Source organism: Vipera ursinii (assembly GCF_947247035.1).
Source record: "Vipera ursinii genome assembly, chromosome: 5".
Classification (NCBI taxonomy): domain Eukaryota; kingdom Metazoa; phylum Chordata; class Lepidosauria; order Squamata; family Viperidae; genus Vipera; species Vipera ursinii.
In genome coordinates, this window is record NC_139518.1 from 46,786,178 (window position 1) to 46,814,010 (window position 27,833).

The following is a 27,833-nucleotide window of genomic DNA, read 5'->3' on the forward strand; positions in this document are numbered from 1 at the left end:
GTGAGCCTTTGGCGTCTAGTCATGCCGGCCACATGACCACGGAGACGTCCTCGGACAAGCGCTGGCTCTTCGGCTTTGAAACGGAGATGAGCACCGGCCCCTAGAGTCGGAAACGACTAGCACGCATGTGCGGGGGAACCTTTACCTTTACCTTTATATATATATATATGTGTGTGTGTATATGTATAATTACATATTTGTGGTTAATATAGCACAACTGTATGGAAGGGAGAGCAAATCACAGATCAAACCCACTGAGAAGCAAGATGTTTTCACTAGATCCACCATTTTAAAGATAAGAACATTTTCTGTATTTTTTGTATTTGTATTTTCATACAATTTTCATTAGCAAAATGAACTCACATGCCCAATAGCAAGATGCACTGGAATATGCCCAACAACTTTTTCCTCTGAAGAAAACAACCAAAGGGGCCAAAATCCAACTCTGTCCGCCTTCATGAGGAAAACAGACTCTTCCATCACTCAAAAGCCGCTCCAAAAGATCTGTAGAATCAGATGGCTTGAAAGTCTCTCCAGGAGCAACCAAAGTCTGATCTGGCCATGGCTCATGTTTCTGATTCCTTCCCGAAGTTTTTTCCTCCTGCTCATTCTCAGGACTCCAGCAGTGACATCAGCACAGCTAACCTCCTTTTGCTGAGCAGGCAGAATCGTCTTATGAATGGGAACAATCAAAACTTCCATCCATCATCACCTATGGGAAGAGTTATTCTTATCAACGCACCACTAGAAGGTACTTTTGGGTTAAATAGGGGAGACAGTACACAGATGACATTTCTCATATCTCATTTCTGATTTCATAGCTCTGATGTAGTTTATGAATATTCATCAAAGTTGAAATTAAAGTTTCCAAATCTTATTAGCAGCTTGTCTTCAAAATTTAGTGTCCTTTTAATGAACAATAGTGAAAGGTTCTACCAGTTAAGCATTTGTATAACATAGGTAACCTTTATTCACAATTACATAGCACTTGTGTATTCATAGACTTCTACTCTATTTTTCTATGTACACACATTACTGGATTAATAAAGAAATATGGTTTAAAGATTTAATTTCAGTAATGAAGCATGACCATCTTCTAAATATTGTGGTGGATTTTAATATATCGACTTCCACAACTATCTACACCCATCCAGATATGTTGGGCTATGAATTTTGTCAGTCCAAGCTAACAGGCTCAACAGATGCACTAAGAACTATCATCCTATACATCTAAAAAGCCCTTGGGGAGGAAAATTTGTTGTAATAGAAAAGAAAAAAATATATGTATGGGGGGAAAACTGTTAAGTCTCCCTAGATTGTAATCAAGGAATGGATCAGGACCAACTTTACAGTTTGGGGAAAATGCAATGATGGCAAAATGATGAAATAGACAGGCAGATGATGATAGATTAGATAGATAGATAGATAGATAGATAGATAGATAGATAGATAGATAGATAGATAGATAGATGATAGATACAACTATACAGATAGATATAATTATATGTAGATATAGAGACATAGACATAGAAATAGGCACAAATAGAGAGGCAGTTTGGTCTAGTGATTAAAGCACTAGGCTAAAATGTGGGAAACTGTGAATTCAAGTCCCACCTTAGCTATGAAAGCTAGCTGGTGACTTTGGGCCGGTCAATCTCTCTCAGCCTAACTCACAGCATTATTGTTTTGGGGGGGAGGTAGAAGTGTTGGTTGTGTTCGCCTCCTGGAGTATTTATAAAAATAATAAATAAATGGACAGAAGCAGGATTTTTTTTTCTAAATCAAATGAGATATTTTTGTAATTTGTAAAATTATTTCAGGATTTAAACCAAATTTTTGTGTCTTACTTCAAAACCAAACCCATGGAACCCATGAGGAGAGGTCAGGGGTTTGATCTCATGCAGCAACCATGGAGTCTTGGTTATTCGCTTTTTAAATAACCTGTCTGAAATTTATAACACAGTCCGAGGCCTTTGGCTCCAGCCTATTTCATTATTATTCTTAAAATTGGTCATTTTGGGGGGCGGGGGGGAAGAAAGGCTGATCTGCACATAGTTCAGAAAAATGTCTAAAACATTTCTCCTGATTTTCTGTCTATGGAATTGAAAATGTGTTTTGGATGCAAGATTAAGCATCCACTGGGCATGCCAGTATATTGAGGTGTGTTGGTTTTTTTTTTGAAGCTATACCTTCTTTACTATTTTGTCTTATATTCCCTTCCCAGCTAACAGTGATGAGAGTGAGGCTATCAATGCCTTTACAGTGGAGAAGAGCAAAGAGGGGAAGCTGGGTTTCAGTGTGCGTGGGGGCTCTGAACACGGCCTGGGTATTTTTGTCAGCAAGGTGGAAGAGGGCAGCAGTGCAGGTCAGTAAAATGGCTTCAACATTCCCAGATTTATCTGCTTATAAATTATGAATATAAATACATATTCTGGGTTCAGTGCTGTCACTTCTTCTCCAGTACATGTGTGTCTGGCTATTGTAACAAAAAGATAAATAATGTCACCGAAAGGTCACTCATCAGATATTTTTCTTTGTATATCATATTGCTAAATCTGACATTTTAGAATGTTTTTACTGACGTTCTGGAAAATATATGTCAGGATTCACATACTTGCTTATGACTATCGTGAACATTCAGCATTTTGATAATGTGAAGATAAAAAGCTGTGTATTTCAAAACACTTGAAAAAACCTACAGCTTTATCCATATAGCACAAAAAGAGAGATAACCCCAAACTGATATTTATCTTAATATTTGGGTAACATACTATGTGTCCTGCAATATACTGCATATAAATGGATAATAATTCAAAGCTCTAATCTATTTTGATGTTAATAAGTTGCTGTAGTTTGTCTCTTTGTTGTTTAAGTAGTTTGTTAATTTTAGTAAGCTCAGAAAATCTATGAAGCTGAGCATTCTCTGCTTAATATAAACAGAACAAGCCGGCCTTTGTGTTGGGGATAAAATCACAGAGGTGAACAGTGTGAGCTTGGAGAACATTACAATGGGAAGCGCTATCAAGGTCCTGACAGGGAATAACAGGCTGCGAATGGTTGTGAGACGTATGGGCAAAGTGCCAGGGATAAAGTTTTCCAAAGAAAAGACTACATGGTAAGTTGAACTGCCAACTTGTACCCGTTGCCAATTTGTACCCATTGTTGTCAACTATGGATAACCCAAATATCACAATTGTACTAACTCAGACTGGCTTAAGAAGAGGAGTGACCAAGGGATCAGGTTTCCTAAGATGCAAGGAAATGCTATTAAAGTGAACTGTGATAGGGAACTGGACGGGGGGAAAGGTCAAAAGGATTGATTGATTGATTGATTGATTGATGGGATTTATATCCCGCCCTATCTCCCAAAGGACTCAGGGCGGCTAACAACAAAACATATAATAAGTACAGCAATCAAGATAAAAATAAAATTGAAATCATCTGTGCAATAAATTAAAATTAAAGAATTAAACAATAATGTGAGGTTACTGGGCTAAACTTCCTCTTCCAAAATGAACTACTTTAAAACTATGGTTAAGAGTGGGCTTCACTTGTATAATGTGAAGGTAGCATATGAAGATTATATGTGGGATGGGGGAGAACCACCTAATTTAATAAAAGGGGAAAAAAGGAACTGGTGAAGGAAGATAATCATGCTGCCTGAGATGTGGCTGAAAAATTGAGTCCATTGGAACTCACAGCAGCATACAAACTGCACCCAAGTAATCCCCCTTTGGATACTAACTTCCTTTGCTTAAGCAGGGCAGGTGTGTCAGATATCCTCAGATCACACCTTGGGAAGTGATAAGCTTGGGGTAAAAAACAAAACAAAACACCTGTGATGAGAATATTGTAATCCCCCTTTGGATACTAACTTCCTTTGCTTAAGCAGGGCAGGTGTGTCAGATATCCTCAGATCACACCTTGGGAAGTGATAAGCTTGGGGTAAAAAACAAAACAAAACACCTGTGATGAGAATATTGTAATCCCCCTTTGGATACTAACTTCCTTTGCTTAAGCAGGGCAGGTGTGTCAGATATCCTCAGATCACACCTTGGGAAGTGATAAGCTTGGGGTAAAAAACAAAACAAAACACCTGTGATGAGAATATTGGGAGAGGGGAAGTCCAAGCCAGAATGAATTTCTTGATGACATTTTATTTAAAATAATTTCCATCTATTACCAGCTCTGAAAATTCTCTGTGACATGTAAACTTGAATACAATGCACCATTAAATATCAGATTATGGTACAAAATGAGACATGATGTCAGTACCAGATATCAGGCAGTTAATATTTGATAGGGCTTGATAGGTAATTTGAAATGTAGTGTTATTTAATATTGGGCAATACAGACAATTGATATACACTGATGTATTACAGTAGTTTTTGAACTTCCTGACTTCAGAGGAAGTTTAGAGTCTTAATATCTATGCCATAAAACCAACAGAGTTCATAGAACTGGCATGGAATGTTCAGCTCATCCAGAACTGTATTTTAGCCTTTTCCTTTCTCAACTGTGTATTTAGAATTGGCTCTGACAATGGGATACATTTTTGCTCTGATCATACTTGAATAATGTCTTGCAATAATAGCTAGCATGTAAGCTTATTTAATAGGTAAAAGGCAATGGTTTGTGATAACATGCAACTGACAAAAATAACAACATGTATATGGTAGAAGCCTTTGAATTCATTTGTAATGGAAAAACAATTTCAGAAAAAATAAAAATCAAATTAGTATTCAAAACACTTTAAATTCAAAACACAAAATAGTATTGAATTTGAATATCTGAAAATATTTATTTGTATTGAAGAAAGAATATTTCCAGAGGAGCAATTTATAATTCATTTCTGCATTAATAATTTATATTATTATTCAGTCATCACTGTAGAAATAAATCACTAATAAGGAGATGGTTTATTTTGCCACAACAATTTACTACAGTTCACTAATGCAGAAATGCTCGTCCGGCTACTGCTCTTCATATACTAACTAGTACAACCTTCCCCAGCCTGGATACTGTTCAGATAAGTGACTAACTTCTACAATATGATTGAGGAAATCTGGGAATTGAAATGGGAATGGAAGTCCATACTTTGGGCGGCACCAAGCGGGAGAAAGCCTGCTGTCATTTGGTAATGGCAACAATTAGAAAATAAACACAGGTCAGCCTAGTGGAACAAGTTTTCATTCAACAAAACAATTTTATTTACAAAATATAGGTGGTCCTTGACTTATGACCACAACAGAGTCCAAAATTTTTGTTGCTAAGCGAGATTTTGTTAAGTGAATTTTGCCCCATTTTACAATCTACTTTGCCACAGTTGTTAAGTGAATCACTGCAGTTGTTGAGTTAGTAGCATGGTTGTTAAGTGAATCTGGCTTCTTCATTGACTGTACTAGTCAGAAGGTTGCAAAAGGTGATCACATGACCCCATGACACTGCAACCGTCATAAATATGAGTCAGTTGCCAAGGGTCTGAATTTTGATCAGGTGACCCTGGGGAAGCTGTAACGTTCATAAGTGGGGGAAATGGTCACAAGTCACTTTTTGTATTGCCATTGGTCATTAAAGAAAGTGTTGTAAGTCCAAGACTACCTATAAGACATATTTTAATTTATTCATACTATAAAGACATTTTAAGTGTTCTATTTTTCTTAAAAGTTATGTTTCTTTCCCTTCCATCCAAATTCCACTCCACTTTCTTCCTACCTGTAAGTTCTTATGTTTCTTTTACCCTCTGGGTAAAGGTAAAGGTAAAGGTTCCCCCGCACATGTGTGCTAGTCGTTTCCGACTCCAGGGGTCGGTGCTCATCTCCGTTTCAAAGCCGAAGAGCCAGTGCTTGTCCGAGGACGTCTCCGTGGTCATGTGGCCGGCATGACTAGACGCCAAAGGCGCACGGAACGCTGTTACCTTCCCACCGTAGTGGTCCCTATTTTTCTACTTGCATTTTTACGTGCTTTCGAACTGCTAGGTTGGCAAAAGCTGGGACGAGTAACAGGCGCTCACTCTGTTACGCGGCACTCGGGATTCGACCCGCTAAACTGCGGACCTTCTGATCGACAAGCTCAGCGTCCTAACCCACTGAGCCACCGCGTCCCTCTATCCATTGCTAAATGTCCCTTCATCAAGTGCTGATTTTATTTGGACCTATTGCTGCTTACCTCATGGGAAAGTTTTCTTAACTTCAGTTAGCTTGGCAAGCTGTGAGGATGTTTCTTTCCCCTTTGTAAAAACGAGGCTGCAGTCATGCTGTGTTTCGTTGGCTACTGCTTGCCCCCCTTCACCTCATATTTGGATCCCTGCCAATATGTTGATTAGTCACATCTTCAAAGTCACCGAGAGTCATTAGGTTGTGTCACCATGTCAGTTTAAAAAATACTGTAAATACAAATAAATAAAATCATAGGTATTCCCTTCCTGCTCTGGCTTTATACATACAGAGGTACAGGAATAGCTCCTGCTCCCCCCTGCCTCCTTTTTTCTGCCATGCAGAAAGCCAGAGCCTTCAGTTACTGAATGACTGCTGCTTTAGTTCCTCCATCTGGAGGTGATTGTTGAAAGAGCAGAATCTAGATTTTCTTAGCGCATCACAGTATCATTAAGTACCGGTCCCACAGTCTAGTAGGGATTTTTGAAAACAGCTTCTTCTGAAATTCTAGAAGGTGGAAGGTGCAAATATACTTGGAAAACAGGCATTCTCTTTAAAAGTATAAATCCAGATGTGCTGGGGGGGGGTGCTGATTATATAAATAAGGAGGGAGGGAATCACATATGCCGAAATGGGACTGTTTATATAAGTTTGAGGGCCACAGCCGGATATGCTCGCGCATTTTGATCAGCCTTGATTGAAAATAACATCCACTCCCATGAAGCTGGAACGAGTTATCTCTCAAAGTGGTAGTTTGCAGGCATCTTCAAAGACTTCAGCTGCTTAGAAATTATTTCTTAATTCTTTACCTCTCACAGGGTTGATGTGGTAAACAGGCGCTTGATTGTGGAGAGGAGTGGCTCCAGTCCCTCAGATACCAGCTCTGAGATTGGAAGGCGACACATCATCCATCTCTACACCACATCTGATGATTATTGCTTGGGTTTCAATATCCGCGGAGGGAAGGAGTACGGCCTTGGCATCTACGTTTCCAAGTGAGTCTCGCTCTTCCTAGAGACTTCTCTGTTGAGTATTTCAGATCCTGATTTAGATTTAAATTTCACCTTAGCTGCGATGTTTCCTTTTCAGGGAAGTAAATTGCCTATTGCAAAATAGCAGTGCCCAAGATCTTGATTGGTTTGTTAGTGGCTGAATTGATAACCTCCACTTCAAAAGCTGCTTAGTTTCAATGGGAGATTTTATGTTTTTGCAAATAGTAAGCATGCAGTGAGGATGATCCAACCTGAGATTTCAGAGGGAACAAAACATTCATAACCTGATCATGACTGCCATTGCAGTTATAGATTTGGGCTAAGGCTCCCTCCCCCTATAATTAAATTAGAATATAAATCACCCTTTAGGGGAAGGTAGAAAGGTTAGACAGACATTATGATTATCAGTTTAATCACTTAATCCATAACAATATAATGTATAGAATTAGCATGGGCCACCCTAACCCCATAAAGCCTTATCCTTTGGTCTTCTTTCAGCCCAATTTCTTCTGTCTCATTTATGGTTGATTTTTCAGAACCCAAGAGGAATTGTATGTTCTTTTGGTATACTAATCACATCCTCTGGGTCAGAGATGGGAAGACACTTCTATAAGAACATAGGTCATGGTCTGATACAATTTGGGAATATAATCATATTCAGCACTGTATAAGCTTGGATTTTATTTATCCAAATATTCTCTATAAAATAAAGCATGTCATTATCTGCACAATACAATATTGAATATTAGGAAATTTATCAGAAATAAATGTTTACTGTCTCCCACACTGATTGCTAGAAAAATGTGCAGGCTGTTATGTAGCCTTCCACAACCTGTATGCTCACCAGATATGCTGAATTACAACTCACGTTATTCATAATTATTTACAGTGGAAGATTTCAGTCATTGTCCAATATCTCTGGTGAACATTAGGCTGAAAAACAGTTTTATTTATTGAATACTGACATCAAGATTGGTAGAATGCTATGAGAAAGCCAGGAAAAACTGACCTAGGGGAGCTTGCCTTCCCATTTTTAACATAGACATTTTATTTCTTTTCAACATTGTTGCTCTCTTTCCCATTCTTAAAATGTGCCATTTTCTTCTGCTCCTACCTTGTTTGCTCAGGAAAAGCCTGATCTTTCTTTCAAATGCCCCCCTTGTGCTTGTTCGATGTTGTATCATTCCCAGAGTGGATCCTGGCGGGCTGGCTGAGCAACATGGGATCAAAGTTGGTGACCAAGTTCTTGCAGCCAATGGAGTCAAGTTTGATAACATCAGCCATAGCAGGGCAGTGGAAGTGCTAAAGGGGCAGACCCACATCATGTTGACCATTAAGGTGAGGCTGATGTCTTCCTAAGTATTAGTCAAAAAAAAGTTGTAGCAAGGGGTATTAATCACAGAAGGGCTAAGATTATTCAAATTATATCCCATTCTCATTGTTATTAAAGAAATGATAGATGCTAGGAGGAGATAGAACTTCATCAGTTCTGGAAAGGTGCAGACCAATCACCTCAGCCAGCTAAGCTTTCTAGTATACTTTTCTGTGCTCCAAGTGTCCTTGGATTTCTTTTGCCAAGTGAATCCCTCCTTAAGTTGCTCTGGGACAAATATAGCAGATCCAATTTCATCTAGAAAAGGACCTAACCATGAGACAAGCATTTATCAGTTTCTCCACTTGGTTAGTATCTTAAACTTTCACACATTGTTTCTCAGGCAGCAAATGACCCCATGACACATTGCATCTCTTCTATCCCGCCCTTCTAGGAAACAGGAAGATTCCCGGCATACAAGGAAATGGTGGCTGAATACTGCTGGCTCAACAGATGTAAGGCATCTTTTTGGAGAGGGGGTTGCTTTATTAAGGAAGAATAAGGGATGCAAATCAATCTGCAATTTTTTTCGTTATTGGATTTCAGAAAACATTCTTTTGCTCTGCTACCCTTGCACATAAATGGTTCTACTTTAAGAAACATACAGGAACCCAAGAACAGGTGCTGTGTCACCCAGAGAGATATTTATGGTGGCCAATTATCACATCCCAGTAGGGTCTTTAACCTAAATACTTCCTTGCAATATCAAGGATCAGTATACCAGTGGGTATCATTGTTTATTTTTATCCTTATGTTATGATTTTTATCCTAATACATAAACTACCTAAAGATGTCTCTGTGATTGAGGCAATATACAAACTGATGAGATGATAGATAGATAGATAGACAGACAGACAGACAGATAGATATGAGAGGGATAAATATACAAATACATGTATGATAGATATTAAAACCAAAATATTCTACAATACCATGTAGATATCAATGGTACTCACATAGCCAACTGAATGCAGCAGTAGTAATGGCAATACTGGCATTATCTGGCAAAGTAATGTTTTTTTTCCTTTATGCAAAATATAGCACATTGAGTGCTGGGAAAACCAAACCAATGAAATGCATGAAATATGGACACCATGCGCAACAGCTATGTATTTGTTGTATACTGAAGTCCTCCTAACAGCCAACTTTTACTTTTTCTTTGCAGTGACTAATGGCCAGTTGCAGCAGCTGTCCCAAACCTCTGAATCCAGCTCGTCCATGTCATCCTATTCCTCAGGGACCCCCTTAAGCTCCATGAATGGCCAATTTATGGCCCCAGTACCCAGCTCAGCGGAAAGTTGCATGGTTGATGTTGGCGTCTCCGCAGAGTTGCCAGTTCAGAGCCATTTGTCACAGAGGGCAGAGACTGCCATGCAGACAGAACCATTGCCTGATGGGGCCTTCTTTTCAGGGAGCCTGATCTCAGAAACCCAGAGGATTGTGCAGCCCATGGAAATCCTAAAGGACACGGCCATTCGCACAGAAAGCCACCTGAGAAAGCACCAGCCATTTGTTAGCAAGGAAATCACAGAGCCATCCCCCAAAATGGCTCTTCTACTAGCGCTCAGTCATCCCCGTCTGCCCATTAAGCGATCACAGAGCTATCTGACCATCTGTGGTATGTGTCACTAAGCCATTATGACTACCGGTACCTCTATTTGATTATTTAAAAGGATAGATTATCTCAAAGGGCAACATCACATAAACATCCAATTACTTTTTTAGCTCTATTACTAATTTGTTATTTTCTCTCTCTCTCTCTCTCTCTCTCTCTCTCTCTCTCTCTCTCTCTCTCTCTCTCTCACACACACACACACACACACACACACACACACACAATTTTTCTGATCATCTTTGAAAATGTCAGTTATAATACTTTGCTGAAACGATAATGCCCTGCGGGCTTTGGAGGCAAGGCTGAGATGTCATGTTATTCCTATAGTTGTGATCATCTGATTTGACTTCCTGAATTTCCCCCTCTCCCCCCAGAGGAAAAGCATCAAAGAAAGAAAGGGAAGCTGCTATCATCAGAGAAGAAAGTCACTCTCCAGCGCTCCAAAACCCTGATGAACCTATTCTTTAAGAGCACCCGACTAGGGAGGCCAAGCTCAACCACTGGATCCCTGGAATCACAGAGGCAGCCCAAATTACCTGCACAGTCTGAAGGGGAGAAAGGTAATAAAAAGCGAGCTTTTTAAACAAATAGCCAAGGGTAGGGAGTTTTTCAAAGCATAGACTGCATGGAACCCAGAGGGTTTTCAGGGTTCAGTTTTCAAATTTTCTAAAGGGCTAAAGTAAGCATTGGAGACTTTGGATCAATAGGTCCTTGGTATACAAACAGTCATGTCTGGAGAAAGGTACTAAAATCCTGTTCAAATGTTTTTCTTTTAACTCATGCATACATAAGAAAAGATATCTGACAAATTGTACCTTGGCATAGTAATGCTGCTTTCCTTGGATTTCTGATGCAATTGGGGGCAGTAAAAAAAAATCAGACTTTGAAGCATCATTTATTTTATTTATTTATTTATTTTATTGCATTTATATACCGCCCTTTCCCTGAGGACTCAGGGCGGTTTACAGGGAGTTAAAAATCAACCATACAAAAGTTAAAACCCAATTTAAAAAATATTAAATCAACCCTGTACTATTAAAAACCCCAATTAAAATGAATGTCTCCTCAGCCTGGGCCCGAGAGCTCAAAGAGCCAGGTCTTCAGGCCCCGGCAGAATGATCGGAGGTCGGGAGCAGTCCTCAGCTCCACTGGCAGCTGGTTCCAGAGGGCAGGCGCCCCCACTGAGAAGGCCCTATCCCTGGGTGTCACCCGCCGGCAATCTCTCACCGGCGGGACCCTGAGCAGACCCTCCCTGTGGGAGCGCACTGGGCGAAGGGCGTTTGATGCCGGCAGCAGGTGTTCCCTCAAATCCCTCATTTTGCATAAAAGAATGCAAAATGAGAGGCAAATATTGCTTTTGCTCCTGAGCCCTATTTCCCAATCTTGGCAACTTAAAGAGAGAGAATTCTGAGAGATGAAGTCCACACCTCTTCAAATCGCCAAGGTAGAAATACTCTCATCCAGAAGCTTAGCTCGGAGTTAACCACCCTCCAGAGGCTATTAGATCTGAGCTTCAAAAATCTGGACAACCAGATTTCTCCAAGGATTCAGAAAACACTTTTGGCTATATATCTTTCAAGGATTGCAAGTACTATGTGCAAGTACTATGATAAATAGTACAGTATAGTAGCTCTAGGCCAGTCTCTGCTCATCCACTCTTCTTCATTAGATTCATAATCCTTTCGCTGTTGATCTTTCTCCCACTGCCCTTAATCTGCAGTTAACATTATCCAGCAATTTGTGAACCGGACTCTGAAACGGGGTAAATGAGCAGGAGTGCAGCATGCGCTTCGTGTAGTGTTCATATGTGTGCTTGGAAGTACGGAATTCTCAGTGCAAATTCAACGTTTGTTATTTGCTTTCTTTAGACCTTGCCTTTCCATAATCATTAAGGGAAAGCAGAGTATAAATTAAACTAATCTCTATACCAAAGCATATACTAACAATTTATTACAACATAAGAATTTGGTGATCTAAGGTCACACTTTCGTTAGTTTGCATGCCATATTTGTTCATCTTCCATGACAAAACTTGTCATTGTTTTGATTCTACAATAGTCAAATATAAGTTTTCCTCTGGTAGCTGAATCATTGTAAGTAACCCTTACTTGAGGATATTTTGGAAAGGACTGATTAACCTATCTAAAACCCAAGCTCATTTAGTTGAGCTTCACAATTGTCTTGAATCATTCACAAAATTTCGTAAGGCCACAGGCAGCACATTGGTGTCCTGTTGTTGTTTTTTCATGCTGGCATGCAAAACTGAAATGGCATCATTCCATCCGGTATCTGTATCCATATCCTGGCTCTGATAATCTTTCATTAGAGGATTTTGTGTGGGAGGGTTATTGGAAATTGCATGCAGAAATCTGGCAGCTTATTCAGACATAAAAGAGCATGTGTGTGACTTGCCGCTGTGCGCTTCCAGGTTTGAGCAGGGCCAACATGTTTTGTTCAGTGCTGATCAAACATATACACTCCTTGACCCTCTCCAGGAAAAAGATGCTCCTTTGTGTCTCTGAGCTCCAAGGCACCTGAGAAACACAGTGTTGGTGACAGCCACCTGCTGCTCATTGAGGACATGGCCAGGAAGCTGCTGATGGAAGATGAAGTGGCAGCTGTATTGCGACACTGCACCCGAGTAAGGCGCATCCCTCATGCATGCCAAGGGATTCTGATTTAAATATCATGCGGGGATTTCCAGCAGCCTTCCAAGTACTGTCCTCTAATTGTGCTGAACCACCACTGCTGTAAAGCTTTAACTCAATGTTGTATTTTCTATCGTTTCTTGCAGAACGGTGTTGGTTGGCTTGCTTTCTTGTATTTGAGACAATTCACCCAGAGCCCCCTGTTTTACAAATATACATCTATGCACATACACAGTATACTTACATAGTGTGGGGATGCCTTAGTTCAGGATGCCTTAGATTAGCAAAACGTTTTTAAAATTATTTTTTATTTAAATTAAATAGTAAAAGAGGGGAAAAACACACAGAAAATTATGCTGCAAATACATGCATTCTCAAGAAAAAAGGCAACACATAAAAAGTGTTTTTTTTTAAAGTGAAAAAGAAACGAAATATATTGTTTTAACAGTTCACATGATTACAAAATATAAATGTTATTCAAATGTATATATACTTATTTCTAATACACTTATATAACTATCAGTGTTTAAACTTGCTCTATGTTGTATAAATGAGTTCCATATTTCATTATACCTGCCTATACAAAGTCTGTCTATGAATAGGTGTCAAGTGCAATTAGTTTTTCTATTCCTTGAATAAATGAGCCACTTTTATCTTTCCAAAGCTGTGTTATTAATCTTTAGGCCATAGTTAAGGGACTGAGAACCCATTTATGTTGTCCAATTGTCAAATTCCATATAATAGGTATATAATTCAAGAGAATATTCTTCTCTGAAAATTTTAGTTTTGGTTCAGATTAGCAAGCCTGCCAATCAAATGGCAGTGTTGGTTTTCACCACGTTAAACTGGCTTTCCACAACCTTGTTCCCTCCAGGGAAGATTCCAGAATTCCCAGCCTAATTTGCTTTAAGCAAACACATGGGGTGAGGGACCAGGTTGGAGAAATTTTATTTAAACTACTGGCATATCCCATTTCTCATCATCTGCAGAACAGCCATTAGAGGGAGCTTTGAACCAATGCACAGTAGGAATTTATGTCTAGAGTACTGGTAGGAAGTTATTGAAAGACACTAGTTTTCAAAATTCATAAAACCTGAAAGAGAATGACGGGAAAATACAACTATGCAATTCTATATTTAATGCTGCTTGATGTCTAGTAATAGAGTTAATATTTTCCCCTTAAAATGCCTGTGGGAATTTTATATTCCCTGAATTCCTGAAGTCAAACTGTTGAATAGGGAGCATAAGTCTTAAGTGACACAGGTGGCCTTCACACGAGTGATAGGGTAACAAGGATGGGGGTGGGTGGGGGAGAGAAGGCAGTTCACACAATTTTCAAACCAGGATAACCAAATAAAGCACCTATTCTTTATTTGATGTTGATCGTTTTTCCCTCCAAAAGTACATCCGAGAAGGAGGGGTGGAAGACCTGGTGAGACCGCTGCTGGCAATTCTTGACCGTCCTGAGAAGTTGTTGCTTCTCCGAGATATCAGGTAAGAATAAGTTCAGGCATCCTGACCCAGGTTTGAGATCCTGTCCGGCCACAGAGCTCAGGAGGTAACTTTGGGGCCTTCCTTTTCAGCTAAATATAACTCACCAGGATGGTTGTCCTGAGAGTAAAATGAGAAAAAGCCTTGAACTTCCTGAGGAGAAATGGGGCATATATTATGAATAATGTCATACATAAACTCATACACACACATGAAAAAGAATATATAGGACATGTTTAAGATACATCTATTCAGTGGTGGGATTCAAATATGTGAACAATAGGTTCTCTGTGTGGATGCCGCTTCTGGAAGTCCATTCTGTGCCTGGGCAACAAAAAATTAGCTACTGGTTCTACCGAAGTGGTGCGAACTGGCAGAATCCCACCACTGCATCTCTTGTTGTGATTCTTTCAGCAATTTAATAGCCTTCCCCAAGCACCTATCTTCTCAATGTGTTGGACTACAATGCCTATAACAGTCTTCCCCAAGCATCTATTTTCCTAATGTGTTGGACTACAGTTCCTATAATGTCTATACAATGTCTGCAGACATTATCTTATGCAACATGACCCTTAGCTGCTGTAGGTAATGGAATATGTATTCTTATATATCACGATTATGAAACTATGGTGGAATAATGTTATATGTGGTCTCCTTAAAATTGTGGTTATGTTCACCCTTAGAAACACCTGTATTATGTTTGCATTATGGATGCAAACACCTATCTGCATTATAAATCAATGATCCAGAATTTTCCTCCTTTTTTTCCAGAAATGTGATTACCCCTACAGATCTTGGCCGCTTTGACAGTATGGTGGTACCCCTGGAGATGGAAGCCTATGGTGCACTCAAGAGCAGAACAGGCGAGGAAATCTGTAAGAATTGCATTTATCATCTTTATTTATATTGGGTTTATTTATATTGTGGATAGGCTGGATTTCAGAATTATCTCCTTTAGGGTATATGGCTTTTTTAAAGTTGAAGTCTTACAAAAAGAATTCTCTGGGTGGATGACAACACTTAAAACAAATTGAAAACAGCAAAATAAAGCACATTGATCAAAGATGGCACAAAAATAAAATAAACGAAAATGTATGGATATGCATGGCAGAAAAGATTCCTTTACCTAGAGGTTTGTGACCAGGAAAAGAACATTTCAATTTATTTGGCCATTTTAAAAAAATCCAGATAAAGAAAATAAAAACCTCAAGTCGGTTATTATTTCCTACAAAGCATTGTCTGGATTGGCAATGCAGCCACAAGCCATTGGCCTACTTGAGGCAAAGAAGAAAGCGGTGTCCATCTCCTACTCCCTGTGCAAAAATCAATAAAATTAGCATCAAATCTCTCTTCAACAGTTTCACAGCACAACTCAAGGAGGAGATGGCAGCTCTCTCTCCTTTTAACACTTTACTGCTGCCCTTCAGGATCTGCATCTACTGCATTTGCTTCTCTCCTTCATCTGTGCAAAATGGGAACGTGCCCCTCTCCTTTTCCTTCCCTGCGGATATGATTCACTTTCGAATAGACAATTATAATATCAGTCCAGGTCTATACAGAATGGTGATCAAAGACAGTGAAAGTTTAATTTCAACTCTTCAACGACTGCCAGAGTTGGAACTTGCAGGGCCTTAGTACTGGAACTAACTAACTAATATTGAATGGGGAGGGGCATCTATAAGCACATTTTGAAATGCTTAATGCTCTGTGCAATGCGGGGAAACATGATAAGAGGCTTATCAACACCCTAGTATCACCAGCAAATCTTGACAATTGACAACCAGCCTTGCCTTTAGTCTGCGGCTTATGCCAACAGTTGACCCTTGAAATGATGGCAAGTTAAAAGAGTGCAAATCTTTCTTTTTCTTTCTTCCTTTCTCTCTCTGTCACATACACACACAAACACAAGCATCTGGGAAGAAAGCATTACTTCCAAACAATTTTGAGCTGTGGAGATTCTACTGTCTAGACCAGGGGTAGGCAACCTCGGCTCTTTTATGACTCGTGGACTTCAACTCCCAGAATTCCTGAGCCAGCCTGGCTCAGGAATTCTGGGAGTGGAAGTCCACAAGTCATAAAAGAGCCAAGGTTGCCTACCCCTGGTCTAGACCAATGTTTCTCAACTCTGGGAGCTTTAATAGGAATGGACCTCAACTCCCACAATTCCCCAGACAGTGTTGGCTGAGGAATTTTGGGAGTTGAAGTTTAACCATCTTAAAGATGCTAAAGTTGAGAACATTGGTCTAGAAATTAACTACACAGAGAAAGCCACCAAATACCACCTATTGCTAGGGTATCCAAAAATCTCAGAAATAGTATAGAATATGGGAAAGAGAGTGAGCCACTCTTTTTTTCTCTCTGTGTCTACAGTGAGATCACCTGCCCTCCGCCCAGCACAACATGAAACACCCCCAAAGAGACATCTTATCACTCCAGTGCCTGGTGAGTTTTTCTGTTAACTTCCCTTCCACCCTCCTGTCCCTCAAGCCAGTTTAGCTATAACTGTAACACAAGAGTTTGAATTCTAGACTTGAAGAAAATTATACAGATGTAATGATTGTGCACAACTTTAAATGTGCACACTTCATCTCAGACACTGCATTTGTATCTATGTAGGAGACTATTTTTTATAACTGGATTTATAAAATAAAATAAAATAAATAGTAAAAAGTAAGATGGCAGTTGTGAACAGTGTGACTCTGCCACTTAAAAATAATTCAAAGAACAATTAATTGGACAGAAATAGTGTTGAATCGAAATACTATTGGCATACCTGGTATAAGCTGGCAATACTACCTACCAAATATGTCACAAGGGGGTGATCTGTATTTGACTAATTAGTGGGGGAGAACTAATACACACACATAAACACACACACAGCAACATGCTTATATGTTCAATATCGGGGGCCAAAATTTCACTCCAAGACCTACACAACAGTAATGTTCACTTCAAGCAGCAAATACTGGATATGTTCCCTTCTGTAATTTTCATAATACGGGGGGGGGGGGGGGGAGGAAATGATAATGATCTGATCTTGTGAATCTGGTTATAGATTTCAGGGGTAGTTTTCTTCTGAAACCAGTGATGACCAACAGGGCAAATGGGGAGAAGGAACACAAGGAGATACTGAAAGATGCCATGGAAAGACTGCAGCTCTCTCCCAGACATGGACAGACTCAACCTCAAAACTATACTCCTCTTGCTGATGTGCCACTGGATGCCTACACTCCCAACAGGGTCTCTTCCTCAGTGACCAGTAGCAAGGAACCCCTTTGGAGTCTAACTAAACCTACTAAATCCTCAATGAGCTCCCTACACACTGTATCCTCTCAGGTGCAAACCCTGGAGCATGTACAACCTGGCAGAGGGAGGCCTCCTTCTTCAAAATCAAGCCATAGACAGCCTGTAGCTTGGGGACCATATGAGGAAATCTTGCCTGCCAAGGATACCCTCTATTCTGTTATTAATCGACCATGCAGAGCTAGGCCCCTGCTCTCACAGCTCTTCAAGGAAACCTCAGCTACTGGCAAGGTAATGCAAGCAGAAATGGGAGATGAGATCCCAGAGAACCCGCTCCAAAATGGCCCCCATAACAAGGAAGAGGAGGAATATGAATTGGTGACTGTCAGCCTATCCAAGAACAAGCAATCTCTGGGTAAGCAGACCTCTCTAAGTTGAAATGGAGAGAAGCAGACCTATTGCTAGGCAGAGTGAGAAGCCTCAGCAAATCACTTTTGGTGTCATAAATGGATAGCAAATTGCGAGTTATTACACTGGTAACAATTGCATTTTTCTTACTTTTCAAGGACTTCTCTGCTTTTCTGCCTCATGTGCCAAAATAACTTGAACAATACTTCTTTAGTAGTCAAAGATAGATCATGGGGGAAAATAAACAGGGAAGGAAAGAATACAAGTAGAGTGAAAGTAGAAGAGCTTCAGGGAGAGAAAGTACGACTCTTCTGATGATAAAGTATGAGAAGATAATCTCCTAGTACAAATATTTGGGAAGTGGATGTAAGGAAAGGCAGTGTGGAGGCTGCTGGGGCCAAGTATAAAAAAAGTTTACAAAATGATAACAGAAGCATGTGGAATTTTCTATAAGGAATACTGGGCAACCAGTAAGAGTAATGGGCCATCCATTGAGAGGAAGGAAGTGCAGCAACCAGTTGTTGTTGTTGTTAGTTGCGAAGTCGTGTCCGACCCATCGCGACCCTATGGACAATGTTCCTCCAGGCCTTCCTGTCCTCTACCATCTTCTGGAGTCCATCTAAGCTCACGCCTACTGCTTCAGTGACTCCATCCAGCCACCTCATTCTCTGTCGTCCCCTTCTTCTATTGCCCTCAATCTTTCCCAGCATTAGGCTCTTCTCCAGTGAGTCCTTCCTTCTCATTAGGTGGCCAAAGTATTTGAGTTTTAGCTTCAGGATCTGGCCTTCTAAAGAGCAGTCAGGGTTGACCTCCTCTAGGACTGACCGGTTTGATCGCCTTGCAGTCCAAGGAACTCGCAGGAGTCTTCTCCAGCACCATAGTTCAAAGGCTTCAATTCTTTGGCGCTCAGCCTTTCTTATGGTCCAGCTTTCACTGCCATACATTGCAACTGGGAAGACCATAGCCTTGACTATACGGATTTTTGTTGACAGGGTGATGTCTCTGCTTTTTAGTGTGCTGTCTAGATTTGCCATGGCTTTCCTCCCAAGGAGCAAGCGTCTTTTAATTTCTTGGCTACAGTCCCCATCTGCAGTGATCTTGGAGCCAAGGAAAATAAAATCTGTCACTACCTCCATTTCTTCCCCATCTATTTGCCAGGAATTGAGAGGGCCAGATGCCATGATCTTGGTTTTCTTAATGTTTAGTTTCAACCCAAGTTTTGCACTCTCCTTCTTCACCCGCAACACCAGGCTCTTTAGTTCTTCTTCACTTTCTGCCATTAGAGTGGTATCATCTGCATATCTTAGGTTGTTGATGTTTCTTCCGGCAATCTTAATTCCAACTTTTGATTCATCTAGCCCTGCCTTTCTCATGATGTGCTCTGCATATAAGTTAAATAGGCAAGGTGACAGTATACAGCCTTGCCGGACTCCTTTCCCAATTTTGAACCAATCAGTGGTTCCGTGTCCAGTTCTCACTGTTGCTTCTTGGCCCGCATATAGATTTCTCAAGAGACAAATAAGATGGTCTGGTATGCCCATCTCTTTAAGGACTTGCCACAGTTTGTTATGATCCACACAATCAAAGGCTTTAGCATAGTCAATGAAGCAGAAGTAGATGTTTTTCTGGAACTCTCTAGCTTTCTCCATGATCCAGCGTATGTTAGCAATTTGATCTCTAGTTCCTCTGCCTCTTCGAAATCCTGCCTGTACTTCTGGTAGTTCTCGATCCACATACTGCTGGAGTCTAGCTTGTAGAATTTTAAGCATAACTTTACTAGCATGAGAAATGAGTGCAATGGTGCGATAGTTTGAACATTCTTTGGCACTGCCTTTCTTTGGAATTGGAATGTAAACTGATCTTTTCCAATCCTGTGGCCACTGTTGAGTTTTCCAAATTTGCTGGCAAATTGAGTGTAGCACTTTTACTGCATCGTCTTTTAAGATTTTGAATAGCTCAGCTGGAATACTGTCACCTCCACTAGCTTTGTTGTTGCTCAGCTTTTCTAAGGCCCACTTCACTTCACATTCTAGGATGTCTGGCTCGAGCTCAGTGACCACCTCATTGTGATTATCAGGGACGTTAAGCTCATTCTTGTATAATTCTTCTGTGTAATTTTGCCACCTCTTCTTAATCTCTTCTGCCTCTGTTAGGTCCCTGCCATTTTGGTCCTTTATCATGCCCATTTTTGCATGAAACGTTCCTTTCATCTCTCCAATTTTCTTGAAAAGATCTCTGGTCCTCCCTATTCTATTGTTTTCTTCTATTTCTTTGCATTGTTCATTTAAGAAGGCATTCTTATCTCTTCTAGCTATTCTTTGGAATTCTGCATTCAATTGGGCATATCTTTCTTTTTCTCCCTTGCCTTTCGCTTCCCTCCTTTCCTCAGCTATTTGCAAAGCTTCCTCAGACAGCCATTTTGCTTTCTTGCATTTCTTTTTCTTTGGGATGGTTTTGGTTGCTACCTGTTGTACAATGTTGCGAACCTCTGTCCATAGTTCTTCAGGCACTCTGTCTATCAGATCTAATTCCTTAAATCTATTTGTCACCTCTACTGTATATTCAACAGGAATATGATTTAATTCATACCTGACTGGCCTAGCGCTTTTCCCTACTTTCTTTAATTTAAGCCTAAACTTTGCAAGGAGAAGCTCATGGTCTGAGCCACAGTCAGCTCCTGGTCTTGTTTTTACTGACTGTATAGAGCTTCTCCATCTTTGGCTGCAGAGCATATAGTCAATCTGATTTCTGTGTTGACCGTCTGGTGATGTCCATGTGTAAAGCCGTCTCTTGGGTTGTTGGAAAAGAGTGTTTGCTATGACCATCGTATTCTGTTGACAAAATTCTATCAGCCTGTGCCCTGCTTCATTTTGTACTCCAAGGCCAAACTTGCCTGTTATTCCAGTTATCTTTTGGCTTCCTACTTTAGCATTCCAATCCCCCATGATGATAAGGACATCATTTCTGGGTGTTAGTTCTATAAGGTGCTGTAGGGCTTCATAGAACCGGTCAATTTCATCCTCTTCAGCACTGGTGGTTGGGGCATAGACTTGGACTACTGTGATATTGAATGGTTTGCCTTGGATTCGAACTGAGATCATTCTGTCATTTTGAGGATTGTATCCCAGTATTGCTTTTCCTACTCTTTTATTGACTATGAAGGCTACTCCATTTCTTTTGAGGGATTCTTGCCCACAGTAGTATACCTGATGGTCATCTGAATTAAATTCACCCATTCCTGTCCATTTTAGTTCGCTGATACCTAAGATGTCAATGTTTAGTCTTGTCATCTCTTGTTTGACCACGTCCAGCTTTCCTTGATTCATGGATCTTACATTCCAGGTTCCTATGGAGAAAAAATCTTTACAGCATCGGACTTTCCTTTCACCACCAGACATATCCACAGCTGAGCGTCCTTTCGGCTTTGGCCCAGTCGCTTCATTCTTTCTGGCGCTACTAGTACTAGCCCTCTGCTCTTCCCCAGTAGCATGTTGGACGCCTTCCAACCTGAGGGGCTCATCTTCCAGCGTCATATCGTTTTGCCTTTTGGTACTGTCCATAGGGTTTTCATGGCAAAGATACTGGAGTGGGTTGCCATTTCCTTCTCCAGTGGATCACGTTTTGTCAGAACTCTCTGCTATGACCTGTCCGTCTTGGGTGGCCCTGCACGGCATAGCCCATAGCTTCATTGAATTACGCAAGCCCCTTCGCCACGACAAGGCAGTAATCCATGAAGGGGCAGCAACCAGAAGGTACATTAAATATTAGGATGACCATATTTTTTATTCTACTACTGAATGGTGCCATGATCATGTAAGAAGAGTATATATCATAAATAGAAAAATAATTGTAGTGGCAAATGAACTTCAATAATAAATCAGTATTTACTTACCTGATTAGATAAACAGAATAACCACAGGGGGTGGTGGTGGTGGTGGGGAACAGTGGGTTTGGGAACAAGCCTGACTTCCTGCTGGTTTCCCCATTGATTTTGCTTTTGGGAAGGTGGCAGGCAGTGTTGGAAATCATATTCACACGACTATAGGGACATTGCAACAGTCACAGTTTTGCAAATAAAACTGTTCTGAACCTTGTGGAAATGTCAGTTCCACAAGAGTAATGGGTCCTATAGTTTTTTTCATGTTCTTTAAATTAGTGGATTTTAGATACCTTGATTCAAAAATGGTTGTGGTCTAATGCACCCTTTGGGCTAATATAAGGGTGCAAACAGACAGATAAACACAATTAGATTTTTAGTAGTATGCAGAGGAAAATGTTTTCTTGTTGGAGTTATGTTGTGAAGGCTGTAATGAGAAAAGAAATGCATGTAAAAGAATGAGTTCTTGAAAAATGAAGAAAAACAGGATACTGTGCAATGCTTATAGAGAGAAAAAGATAGTAAGAATGAAATCAAAGAGAGCAAGTAATGCTTAAAACTAAACAAAATAGAGCAGGGGTCCTCCACCTCCAGTCTCTGGCCAGTTTGGAACTGGGCTGTGCAAGTGGCAAGTGAGCCCACAAGTTCTTGTTGTTCTCTGATAGAAAGCACAAAAAATGAATGTAAAAATTATAGCAGGATTATTTTTTTAAGTATGTCTTGGGAGAAGTTTGGTAGAATTCTACTCAAAAGAGTTTTAAAGGTGACAACAAACAAAATTCGGAGATGTGCTTTTATGTCAGGCACAGGATGTGTCTTCAGCTGATGACTGGAAAATATATGTATGAGATAAAGTTTATTGCACAATAAGAATAACGTTTTGATAATGTTTTAAATTATGGAAGGGAAGGGAAGAATGGAACTGAACGATGTTTGCTGACTGTGGTGAATGCAATATGATAGAAATAAGATAAAGTAAATGTGTACCTTTCTGGGCAGACATAATGTTGTGTGGGTTGATAATCCAAAAGATTTGCAGCAATGAGTGCTGTATGAAGCAATGAGTGCTACAGAACTGAAAATTAATGAATCACAGACCAGCTAGTCTAAAAAGAACAATTGCAAGCTATACACAAAGGTGAAAAACTAAAACAAGTAGATAAAGTATGATGATGCTTTGTGTAAGGGTGCTTGGGCGCACTTGCAGAAATAAGAATTGAGTATTTTAAAAAAAACACCAAAAGTGGAACACAGTGAGTACCCATACTGAAGAAGTGTGATAAACAAAGAGAGATAGGGCCAAAAATGAATGGGTACTAAATGATTGTGGACTGAATACAAAAGTGAGAATCCAGTACAGAAGAACTTTTGAGTTGGTCTTATAAAGAGAATGAATGAGGATTGATTTGGGAAAAAAAGAGTGAACAAGATGAAAACAAGTAGAGGACTGAGGAAATTTATAAGATCGTGAAGAAGAGACCGTGAAAGGGTACATAAAATATAGTAAAGTAAGGATAGTTTACTAGAATAAAAAAGTTATGGAAAAGCTTGGTGTTGGTGTCAATTGTCAAATCGGTTGGAAGAAATAACATTGCCATTTGCTGATTAGTACAGAATCCTTTAAACTACACATCTCTCTGATCCTGACAGCTCTCTCGATAAGGAAACAAAGTCTGGCCTGCGTATTACTTGTGTGAGAGACTAACAGGAAATCCCAGTTCAGAATATGAGGTTAAAAAAACATCCTGGAAGAAGACAATGACAAACTGTTTCCATATTGTGCAAAAAATAAATAAATAAATACGCAGGCTTGTTGGTGAAGTCATCAGTAGCCAAGTTTAACGTGCAGGATGCTTACTTTTTAGATTGGTGTAATTCTATCTTTGAGATGGATTTACAGAAACTCAAACATGCCACCACTTTCTAAGTACTCACAGCACTGTTGGTTTTCCAGGCATCAGCATTTCAGGAGGAATTGAATCCAAATTGCAGCCAATGGTGAAAATTGAGAAGATATTTCCTGGGGGAGCAGCATCTCTGAGTGGAGAACTGGAGGTAGGCTGAAGCAGTAGGGAAGGGAAAATGGGGATCTGTCACTACTACTAGCTTGACAAATAGGAGGTCCAGATGTTTCTTTCTTTAGCAGCTTAATGAAGTGTTCTAATACCATGATCAACTTGCTACAGCCATCCATATTATATAATGAGTAAGCTGTTCTTCTCCCTAAGGCTTTCCTGCGCCGAACAGCTGTCTGGCGGCCCAGCTGAGGAGCCACTCAGCTGTTCGGTGACATCACTAGCCTCCTCCCAGGTATCATTGTCATCTCCCTCCCCCCTCCCATCAATGTCGAGCCCACGGGGCTTGACACATCGCTCAAGTGTAAGTCTTGCACAGATTTCAGTAATTATATTTTTAATATCCTGCTTCTGAACTTGTAGTAACAGACTTTAGTTTCTCCAAGTGTTGCATAGATCATTTTCTTTCAAAAGAATTTTTTATCAATTAAACTGCATAAATTGATTGCTTCAGAAACTCTGTTGAAAACTACACTTCTTCACACACCCAGCAGGACAGCAGCAGCCGTACTCTTCTTGTCCCATTATAGCAAGTTTATAGATGTAGCTGATGCAAAGTCACTCAGGAAAATAAATATTGGAACAGGGAACATCACTTTGCTGTCTTGACCGGACTATATTCTTTGCCTCTCCTTCTTTTCTGGCACTATGCATGCCCATCTTGCCCAATACTACATATATTTATTCAAAAATAAGACCACCATGTTCATGGGGGCCTCTTCAAAACATCAACCCATGTATGAAATTATGAAATAATTAGTAATGTTCTTACCGTTGCACACTGTCTTTACTGTATTCCATTTCTGTAAATAAAATAATGAGTAATCTATTGATGTGTTGATATACAACTTTAATGTAAAATGCACGCTGCATAAGAATTGACTGATTTTTCTGGGAGAAGAAACAATAGTTTTAGTTATACAATCAAGTTCTCAGTTAATCAAACTAATCTTGCAAATGTAGCAATTCTGCCATTATACTGAGAAGAGACAGTTTCGTAACCATACCCTGAATCTACTTGTTTTTTTAATATGAGGTAATATGAGGTACGTTTAAATGTAACCAAGCCAAAAAAATAAAATATAAAAGAAAGAGGTATTAACTTAGTAGACAGAGGTTAGAATGACTCTACAACTTGCCATTTTTATTTTGGATTATTCAGTCTGGGATGATTTCCATACTGTAATCACAACAAATATGAACTATTCCAAACTGTCCCAGACCTGCAGAATGAGGATAAAAATGAATTGATCACAATGTGAACAAAACTTTACTCAGAATCAGATTCAGATTCGAAGGACTAAAAAGGACAATTGATCCATCTTCCCTCCTCCTTCTGACTGCATTGAAGACTTTGCTGTTTTTTCATACCACAGCCTGGCCATTTTGTTCATTTAAACTGATTCCTACCCTACACGAAACAAACTTCATTGTGCTTTGTAGCTAAAGGCCTAGCAACATACACACCCCATTGTGCCATTCAGGGTCCCTCATAGTTCAAGGCACTGTGCAACATTTCCCAAGGCCTCTTTAATGAAGCTGGGGGTCGACAAAGAACCACTGTGGACTTTGGCCAGCCTGCCCGCCCACCAGGCTGCTCTAATTAGATTTTCCTCTTTGGGGCCTCTTTCCTTTAGAGGTTACAGGTCTCATTTACGCTGATTTGGATTAAAGCCCCGAATGGCTTTAGGATGCTAGGGCAGATGGGAATGGGATTGACTGGTAAAAACACAGGTGAAACCCCTCTGCAGTTCTTAAACTTCACTAGAATCTTAGAGTTTCTGACCTATTAACTGGAACCGGCCAAAATGGTCGTGTAATGCTAGTGTTTTAGTGGCTTTAACAGGTATCCCGTCTATTCCTGAACCCACTTTCAAGCCTTGGCACACTTTTTCCAAGCCTCTAGCATCTGCGAGCTGTTCTCAGCAGTAGAGGAAAGGGCTGGAGCCACTTCTTGCAGCTTTCTTCTTGCTTTGGATTGTAAAGGCGGATCAGACTTGCCGCTTCATGGAAGTATCAAAGTTTGAGTTGGTGAAGGCCGCCCTATATACCTAACAGGACTTTGCCAATTTCCAAGAATCCTTAATCCTGTTGTCTCTTCTGCTTGTTCTGGAAACAATATAAGTATAAAGGAGCTTGTGGAAATTAGGACTAAGAAAACCTTTATTTTCCTACTTATTTATTCAGGGTTGAAGCGAAGGCATAGATTAGGAGTTGAGAACAGATTAGAAGATCCAATTTGGGATCTTTTTTGGTGACTCAGAGATGCCAATTTATTTTGAACTAATTTAAGAGCCTGCTCGACCCATTGCTATATCATTTAAATGTTGGAAGGGTTCAGATTAGGCTTCAGAAATATTATCGGTACTAATTGAACTATTCACTAATATTAGTGCTTCAAAATTCCCACATCTAATATATACAGGTAGTTCTTGGCTTATGACCACAATCGAGTTCAAAATTTTGATTGCTCAGCAAGGCAGGTGAGTGAATTTTTTTTGCCATAATTGTTAAGTGAATCTGCAGTTGTTAAGTGAACCATGTGGTTATTAAGTAAATCTGGCTTCTCCCATTGACTTTGTCAGAAGTCACCTGGGAAGATTACAAATGGCAATCACCTAATGCAACTGTCATATATACATGCCACCTGCCTTGTGCCTAAATTTTGATGTGACCATGGGAGTGCGAAAACTGGTCACAACTCACTTTTCTTCAGTGCTGCTGTAACTTCAAATGATCACTAAACAAATGGTTATGAGTCGGGCACTATCTGTAACCAATGATGACACACCAAATCTGAAAAGGGTAGAATTGTAATTTGCTATGCTTTTGCTGTTTTTCAGTTTTGTCCCATGTTTCTTTTCTTTGTTTTTGCTAGGCTGGCTATGAGCTGGTTGCAGTAGAGGGAGAGAGTCTACAGAATGTAACGCACCAGCGAGCTGTGGACATAATCCGCCAAGCCTACCGCAACAAAGCTAAGGAGCCCATGAAGATTGTGGTGAAGGTGCCGAAGAAAATCAAATAAATATTGCAAATCAAGCAATTTACCCCGAAGAGTGTGATCAGTTCAGAAATCAGAGTGCTGCAATGCTAGTGTTAATGAAGAGTCTGTTTAACTATACCTGCTTATTGTTCAGAAAGATATGGCACTCGGGAAACAAATTGGTAGCAGTTCGCTAAAATATCTGTCATTCAGTAAGCTTTCAGGCTTAATGGAGCAAGTAATAGTTTCCCAGTTCTAGAGAGGCCTGGTTGGAACGGGAGCAGGCAAGAGATCACATTGCCCAATTCAAGCAACAAGTATTGTTTCCAAAACTACAGTTAGCTGCAAGTGGGCAGCTGTCACCAAGAGCAATTGTTTTGAAACGAGCTGGCATCTCTATGGAGGAAATAGTTTTTGACATTCCGATCCACCCCAGTTGATACTCCTAGATGATAAGGCCATCTCCAGCTAACTGGAGCCAGAAGGAAAAGACTACAAAGAAAGGTCAATATTAATCACTGGAGGGATATTTGCGAACTCGTGTTCAGTAATGCACCATAGCATTAAATTTAATAAATTTACCTAGACTCGTGCATATGTAAGTGAACCATAAAGTATGAAAGACAATAATCCAATATCTCAGATTGTAAATTCAAGACTCTGGATATAATATTCTCACTTGAATCTCCTTAAATTCATTCTTGAGTGAATAACAAACTGGCAGTGATCCCAAAAAGAAAACCCAGGAAAACAAAGAGATAGTTGTTGTTTTGTATCCGGCCTCAAAGTTACTCTTAGTGATTGCAATGATGCAAGTCACCAAGGTACGTAGACTGAAAAAAAAATCAAATTACTGCTTTTATAGTCTTCTCTAAAAGCCAGATTCAACAGTGTCTTCAAGATCACCTAATTATATTGTTACTGTTATCTCACTCCTGAGCTGAAGTAACTATTGTGGATCAACACTGGCTGATT

At 40.0% G+C, this 27,833-nt stretch overlaps 1 protein-coding gene across 2 annotated transcripts; it reads left to right on the forward strand.

Annotated features, from left to right (window-relative positions):
* The first annotated feature begins 93 nt into the window (after positions 1–93).
* PDZD7 (PDZ domain containing 7) lies at positions 94–27,451 on the forward strand. 2 transcript variants are annotated; one of them, XM_083363664.1, is made up of 15 exons: positions 94–751; positions 2,225–2,365; positions 2,941–3,115; positions 6,974–7,150; positions 8,275–8,485; positions 8,914–8,974; positions 9,685–10,137; positions 10,509–10,694; positions 12,629–12,774; positions 14,184–14,275; positions 15,044–15,147; positions 16,643–16,714; positions 17,328–17,930; positions 23,755–23,855; positions 26,754–27,451. In XM_083363664.1, the coding sequence occupies exons 1-15, from the start codon at positions 562–564 to the stop codon at positions 26,898–26,900; spliced, it is 2,859 nt and encodes a 952-aa protein (XP_083219790.1). In that variant the 5' UTR covers positions 94–561; the 3' UTR covers positions 26,901–27,451. The 2 variants fall into 2 exon arrangements, with proteins under 2 accessions (XP_083219790.1, XP_083219791.1); XM_083363665.1 differs by having other exon boundaries at positions 8,338–8,485.
* Positions 27,452–27,833: the final 382 nt, after the last annotated feature.